The sequence below is a fragment of the Pundamilia nyererei genome, unplaced genomic scaffold, assembly GCF_000239375.1.
Source record: "Pundamilia nyererei isolate P.nyererei 1_Seehausen unplaced genomic scaffold, PunNye1.0 scaffold00413, whole genome shotgun sequence".
Classification (NCBI taxonomy): Eukaryota; Metazoa; Chordata; class Actinopteri; order Cichliformes; family Cichlidae; genus Pundamilia; species Pundamilia nyererei.
Genome location: NW_005187814.1, coordinates 258,962 through 266,642, shown reverse-complemented (window position 1 = coordinate 266,642; position 7,681 = coordinate 258,962). Strand labels below are relative to the sequence as shown.

Here is a 7,681-nt window from a genome sequence, read left to right as displayed (position 1 = left end):
TGTGTGTGTGTGTGTGTGTGTGTGTGTGTGTGTGTGTGTGTGTGTGTGTGTGTGTGTGTGTTTTAATTATTTTAATCAAATTTTAATCAAACACTCCAAGATTTTCTGCTTGTTGTGTTTCAGCAGTCAGTGATACGAAATTCTTGGTGTTGGGTTGTAACATAGATTTTTTCCCCGTGGGTTCTACTGTACCGTAGAGTTATGATAAAGACTGCTTATAAACACAATAAGAGCAGCTTACTTTTCTGCATGTTTTAACTTTCACAGTGTCAACTGTGCAGACATGCTTATCTGATATTCTTCAGTGACGTGGTTCACTGAGGACTTTCACGCAGGACCCTTCAACTTGAGATAAACACAATGGTATTTATTACACATTTCACCAGGTTTACTTACAGACAGTGCATTTCTGTGTTTTTTGTCTAAAAATGATTTAGTTAAACACTCCAAAAACCCTTCTTTCCCATGTCTCTCATGTTTTTGTTGGATTTTGAAATGCAGCAAAAACATTTCAAAGTCATGCCAGATGGGTTCTGCTACACCACAGAGTTATGATGAAGACCTGCTCATTAATGAAAGAGCAGTTTACTCTTTGCATTTTAACATTCATCTTTATGGACAGACTGATCTTTTGTTATCAATAAAACATCCCAGATTGGCAGAACCGGGTTTTCAGAGGACATGTTGATACTTCAGATTGAGTGGATGTAATGTGCTGAAATACTGACTGTCCATCATAGAGATATATTGCCTAAAGTTAACTAATACATAACTTCTCACAAAATGAGACTGTACAGATAATACCTGTTATATCAAGGACCTGTGGTATTCACACAGTGACACAGAATAACAAACACATGTATACATTTTTCAGAGTACTAACAGTGAACCTTTGTATTGGTCAGCTGAGTTCAGCAGAAGATGGAGACATTGTTACGATGAGCCTTTTCTGTCTAAACCACCACATGACAGTTTCAGTATTTTAATGAAAGTTATGTTGTTGTTGTTGTTGTTGTTGTTTCAAAAGAAATCGTGAATTTCACAAGCAGACATTATGAAGGTCTTGTACTTCTAATATTGTTAATATATAATCACGTTCCTCAAAGGCCATCTCCAGGTGGACCAGGTTTCCTGTTTTCACTTATGTCCATCTTCTATGTAGTTCTGTATGAGTAAAGGGGTTTTTGATTGTTTTTTGCCAAATTGATATGAAGAATCCCTTTTTGAAGCATATAAGAAAAGGCAGACTGTTACTTTGTGGCACCTTCAGGATCTCAGAGCTACTTCGAGCAGCTAAACTTTGCGACTCTGACAAAAAGCATGATCCTGTTTCTCTTCTTGTTTCTGTTTTCTTTAGGTAACCAGACAGTGAAACTACTGCGTGGAAACTGTCCCATGTTCTGGTACAGTTTCAATGGCCGCTGCTACAAATATGTGGCCACACACATGACCTGGGCTGATGCAGAGCTCTACTGTGTGTCTGAGAAAGCCAACCTGGTGTCCATCTACAGTGAGGAGGAAGAGGAGTTTGTTAAATCTTTGATTAAGAACTTTGACCATGCTGAGGGACGCACCTGGATTGGACTGAGTGACCTCCATAAAGAAGGCAGATGGATGTGGTCTGATGGTTGTGCAGTGAGTTTTGTTTACTGGCATGCAAGACAACCAGACAACGAAGGAGGAGCTGAACACTGTGGTCACAACAACTATGATACAAAGTGGAATGATGTACCGTGTTCTAGAACTTATGCCTCTGTTTGTGCTACTCGTGTAGCTTGCCCATAGCAACTGAGAACCTTACATATTCAAAGTGTCACGGTCTGGCTGGCAGACCGTGGGGGGTGTGGGGAAGGAGGACCCAGGCGCGGTGCTCTATGTACAAGCAGTGCATTTATTTACAGTGTATGAGACTAAACAACAATAAATCCCCGTGCTTTCCCCAGACTCCCGTGTCATGTCTTCTCCTAGTGTTTGTGCTCTCCGCTCCCGTGTCTCAGCACTCCCCATGCTGGCTGCTGTCTGGCACTCCACCCCTCTCCTGGGGACACAATAGAAGCAGCCGTCAGGACACATACAACCGCGGGCATATAAACACACACTAACCAAGCACAACTGGGTAACTAACGTGGTGTCTCAAGCAATGATCCCACGTCGGGGGAGCTCCAAGACTCTCCTAAGTAGCTCCCCCGACGAGGCCTGATCAGCAGCAGGTGTGTGGCTTCGGGTGTGGCTGTTAAGTTAGGTAGAACTTCAAGGGACATGAAGTTCTTTGCTGACCTGTTTATCATCTTTGTAGCTGTACAAAAGCAAAAGCTTTATTCAATTTCATATTATGACAACTACGACAACCACTCTGAAGTTTATAAACAAAAACAAGACACTGGGTGTCAATTTAGGGATCTACAGTTCTCAGCTAACACTCTGACTCTGAAAGTGAGTCAAAGGAGTGAGTCTGACTCATGAAGTTCAAGTACACTTCTAGTTTAACATTTGAGAACAGCAGCGCAGCACTGACCTGTTCTTCTGCTGACTGTGTCAATATGACTCGTAAACTGAGACAAATTATCTCCAGGAACAGCTGAACAATAGAAGACAATAAATAATCACTACAAGTTCAGCTGTTTGCAGACACTAGAGAGTGACTTGTATTAGCATGTGTACATTATGAAATCTGTTGCTTTAATATTTATGGTTGGCCAACCGGTTAATGCTAGGTAGCTATATCTGATTTTATGATTCACACACAGCTTAATGACAAAAAGGGCCTTCCCTCTACTGCCATCTCTACCTGTCTATGAAACTTTCTCAGTAAATGGCATTGGTGTGTTTTGTCCTTTAATAAAATTAATAATAGAAGATTCATTTCTGATGCAATCCAGAGTATATTAATGAAACTGGTCTTAAATTATATGCAAAGTTTGTGACATCATGTTGAATTTATAAAAGTGTACCTTTAAAATAAGTGTTAGGGTTAGGGTTAGGGTTAACCCCCACACACCCCACTTTTCAGTTATTTATTTGTAAAAAATATTTGGAATCATGTATGATTTTTGTTCCACTTCTCACGTGTACACCACTTTGTGTTGGTCTTTCACGTGGAATTCCAATAAAATTGATTCATGTTTGTGGCTGTAATGTGACAAAATGTGGAAAAGTTCAAGGGGGACGAATACTTTTACAAGCCACTGTACAAACCACTTGAAGGCTATAAAAAGATAGAGGTTCACTTCCAAATGTCAGTTTCCACTGTTAGAAATGTTATCAGGAAACTTCAGTAAAGGGATATGTTGGAAGCTCAGATGAACAAAGCTTTAAGACGATCACACAAACCTCTCACGAGTGCCAAATATCTGCAGGACAGTGTAGCTGACACAGCAGTGGTAATGATCTGCTTTTAGATTAGTTTGGTTACTGCAGGGGTTTTATTTTGGATGCTTTACAATTGTAATAGACATAAGAGTGCTTAGACATTTGTATACACGGTAAATATCTCAAAGTGGAAAAGTAAAAAAAGAATTAACACACAGTCTTTTTTAAATGAAAAAAAAAACTAAACAGGGTTTGTTTTGTATTTTTAACTGGAAAGATCACAATCTTCTGTTTCCTCTTCCTGGTACAGTCATTTATCTGTTTTCTTTTTGCTGATAATGTGATTTTATAATATAATAAAACCATAATTATTCAGACAAACAAACAGTGAAGTAATTCTACTAAACCAAAGGTGCTAATAGTTTATCTATTTTGTCATTTACTGCCATAGGAGAGTCACATATCTCTGGGTCCAGTACTAAGGATCCTCTTGATTGTGTGGAGTTCATTCTGTCTTTGTTTAATGGAGCAACTCAGGAGTTTTTACCTGTTAGAGCTCTGACCTGTCCTGTTTGATTAGTCATTGTGCTGATAACACCTTTATGACACAATAAATATAAATAACACATCAAAAAACAAACAACATTTCTTCATGTGTTGGAAATTTGATCTTTTTTTCTGGCTTTTGTTAAATATTGTGTATAGTTGAGAGTTTTGAGCCGTTTGCCCAGTGATGTCACACCAGCAGTGAAAAGACCCTCTCAGGCAGCTATAAACGAAAGCAGCTCCAACTCTGCAGGAATCTGAACATCCTGTAGGAAGAAGCTTCAGCAGCTCCTCATCATCTTTGAGACTTAAAGCTCTAATATGATCTTGCTCCTCTTCTTTTTTGGGTGGCTCTGGATGCTCAGTCCTCTTTAATGTTGAGAATTTGTTCTGCCTTTGTATGTTATTATCCTATTACTACAAAAACAGTCACGTTCTTCTGAGTCTGCCAGGAGGATGTGGCTGTTCAGCAATTATTAATTTCTTTACAATCTGATGGTGTTTACTGCCCGGTGTTAGGGATGTTTACAGTGGAGAGTTTTGTTCCATTTGGTCAATGATATCACAGTGATCGGTGAAAACTCCCTCTCAGGCAGCTATAAAAGAAAGCAGCTCCACCTCTCTGCAGAAATCCTGTACAAAGAAGCTTCAGCAGCTCTTCATCAAAGGTTGAGACGTAAAGCTCCAACATGATCTTGCTCCTCTTCTTGTTCAGTCTGGCTCTGGGTGCTCCTTCTGAGACTCATTTTGATGGCAGTGAAGTGAAGCTACAACATGGTAACCATCCTATATTCTGACTCTTCCTTCCCCTCCTTTATTTAACTTTATTTTTGTGGGGGTTTTTTTTATTATCTTAATCACAATTTAGTCAAATACTCCAAGATTTTCTGTTGTCTGTTTCAGCAGTCAGTGATACAAAATTCTTGGTGTTTCATTGTAACATAGATTCCCCCCCGTGTCAGAGAAGTTCTACTATACTGTAGAGTTATGATAAAGACCTGCTAATAAACATGATAAGAGCAGCATATTTCTCTGCATTTTTTTAATTTTCAACATTTCAGCTGTGCAGACATGCTTTTCTGATGTTCTTCAGAGGTTACATCAAAGAAAAAATGTCAGTCACACTGGCAAAAACAGTTATTTGTTTTTCATCGAGTTCTGACTGCTGTGTCTTCTTCAGATGACCACAGAGTTCAACTACTGCATGGAAGCTGTCCCCCGTTCTGGTACAGCTTCAATGGCCGCTGCTACAAATATGTGGCCACACACATGAGCTGGGCTGATGCAGAGCTCTACTGTGTGTCACAGCGAGCCAACCTGGTGTCTATCCACAGCAGGGAGGAAGAGGAGTTTGTTAAATCTTTGATTAAGAACTTTGACCATGCTGAGCGATGGACCTGGATTGGACTGAGTGACCTCCATAAAGAAGGCAGATGGATGTGGTCTGATGGTTGTGCAGTCAGTTTTGTCTACTGGGGTGCTGGCGAGCCAAACAACGGTGGAACAGATGAGCACTGTGTTCACACTAATGTGCGTGAAGTAAAGGAGTGGAATGATCACCAGTGTTCTCTCAATTTAGCTTCTGTTTGTGCAACACAAATAACCTGCCCTTAGAAACTGAAATGTATCTTTTCGCTGCATTGTGCAGAAGCAAATCGTTTTTGGCACATTAATAGATGTTTAAAACTGCTCCAAATAAAAAGGAAAAAACAATTAAACATGAAAATTCATCATCAGTGCCACCACTGTTTAACTCTGGGGTTACAGGTCCTATGAGAAAACATGCAAGCGTGTAACTGGTGTCACAGACATGCGGGTGCATGTTTCATCAGCACGCAGTTAGTATTTCAAATAAGGATGAATGTAGAAAATGCACCTCCTCATTGATCTTCCCAGAATAACTTCAAGTCTAATTACAGTTTTTATCAATCGATTTGGCTCAATTATCGCAGGAGAAAAGTTTTCATGCAGTTCTCAAACAGTGAGGGCATTTTTTAATCACACAGGCTCAACTGCACAAAACACATTGATTTTAACAATCATGTTTCCACATTTGGCAGCGTTTTGGTGGCTGTAGCTCAGGTGGAAGAGCAGGCCATCTACTAACCAGAATGTTAGTCGATTGATCCCACTCTGCTCCAGTCTGCATACCAAATATTCTTGGGCAAATTACTAACCCATGTTGCTCTCTGATGCATCCATCAGACTGTGAATGTTGTGTTAATGTCAGTTAGGAAGAGCTTAGGAAAAAGTGCTTGTGTGATTGGGTGAATAAACAAGTTGTGTAAAGCACTCTGTAAGAACCAGTCCATTTACATGAACAGTCAACTCTGAGATAAAGAAATAAAATCCTTTAAACACCCTTTAAAGACTGTGCTATAAAAATGTTTATTTTTTTCCTCAAAACCTTACTGCCCTCCATAAAGAAGGCAGCTGGATGTGGTCTGATGGTTGTGCAGTAGATTTTGTCTACTGGGATGCAGGACAACCACACAACTGACACAAAGAAGTGGAATGACTGCCCGTGTTCTGTCATTTTACCTTCTGTTTGTGCAGTATGGATAAACTGCACTCAGAAACTAAAATTTACATTTTCCCTGCACTGTTGATGCTGTCTGTCTTTAGTGTGTTTTTGCAAAAGTCACAAAATTCCACGAACCTCGATTTTCATAAATGTGGAAACAACCACTGGCAGCTGCACTCAAAGGGAATATTTACTCATCGTTTCAATGTCAAAATTATGAAAGCAAAGACTGTTTTTGGTGAACAAATAAATGGTTAAAACTGCTCTAAAGTAAAAGGACTGAAAAGCTATAAATAAAAATTCATGATCAGTGCCTCCATTGTGTATCTCTGGGGTTACGAGACACATGTCTGCAACATCAGTAATCACATTTCATGAGTGGTATTTAATAAACACTAAGTATTACAAAAGGAGACAAATGGAGATTATTCACATCTACCTTTATCGTTACCAGAAAAAACTCTAATGTAGTTAAGATCTATAGTTTGGCTTCATCCTAAAAAACACACACAGAATAATATCACTGAGGAGGAGAGGAGAGAGGTACAGCAGTGAGTGTCTACAGCCACAGCCTGTAAAGGTAACATCTAAAGAAGAGGTTTGACTGTTTTTCAAGCTTATGTTAAATATGACCAGCGGTTAAAGTGGGCTGGAAGGATCCTGAACTGTATTCTGGTTCCCTCGGTTAATGAGCAATTAAATCTTATAGGCAGATGAATGTGTGTTACTACAATCTAAAATTTGATTGTAGGAATGTTTTCAGGTAACTAAATACTACTGCCCTAGTACCTGCACTTTGTTGTAGTTTTATTGTATCATAAAGGTCCTTCTTGGCAAAGTGGAACCTTTAGATCAGATTTTAAAACGTGAGCTCTCCACTCTCCTTTTTTTATAACAGTAAAGCCTCATCAAAATGAGTTAACTATGGAGGCCAACGTAGAGTCACTAAAGACCTCTGTCTATACAAACCACGGTCAGACATGTCATTTTAAAAATAATTTAAATAAAACCACTGAAAGGCTATAAAAAGATAGAAATGCACCTCCAACTGTCAATTTTCATTGTCAGAAATGTTATTTTAAAAAACTTAAACCAATAAGGTGGGAGTTAAGATGAAAGCTGGAAGATGAAGAAAGTTTTAAGGCTGAACTTCACAATTTAGGGGAGAAAGTGACACAAACCCCCCACATGAGTGTCAAATATCTGCAGGACAGCCTAGCTGGCACAGCAGTGGTTATGATCTGCTTTAGTTTAAAAGTCTATTTACTGCAATCTTTTTGTTTAGTTTGGTTTATTTAAAAA

General features: G+C 39.2%; 1 protein-coding gene across 1 annotated transcript in view; it reads left to right on the top strand.

Annotated features, from left to right (window-relative positions):
* Window positions 1-4,544: 4,544 nt before the first annotated feature.
* The window catches only part of LOC102215817 (C-type mannose receptor 2-like), a 10,170-nt gene continuing 7,033 nt past the window's right edge, over window positions 4,545-7,681 (top strand). The window contains exons 1-2 of the mRNA XM_005753216.2: window positions 4,545-4,581; window positions 5,012-5,461. Of these exons, the coding sequence (XP_005753273.2) occupies window positions 4,545-4,581; window positions 5,012-5,461 (487 nt within the window). The remainder of the gene's footprint in view (window positions 4,582-5,011; window positions 5,462-7,681) is intronic.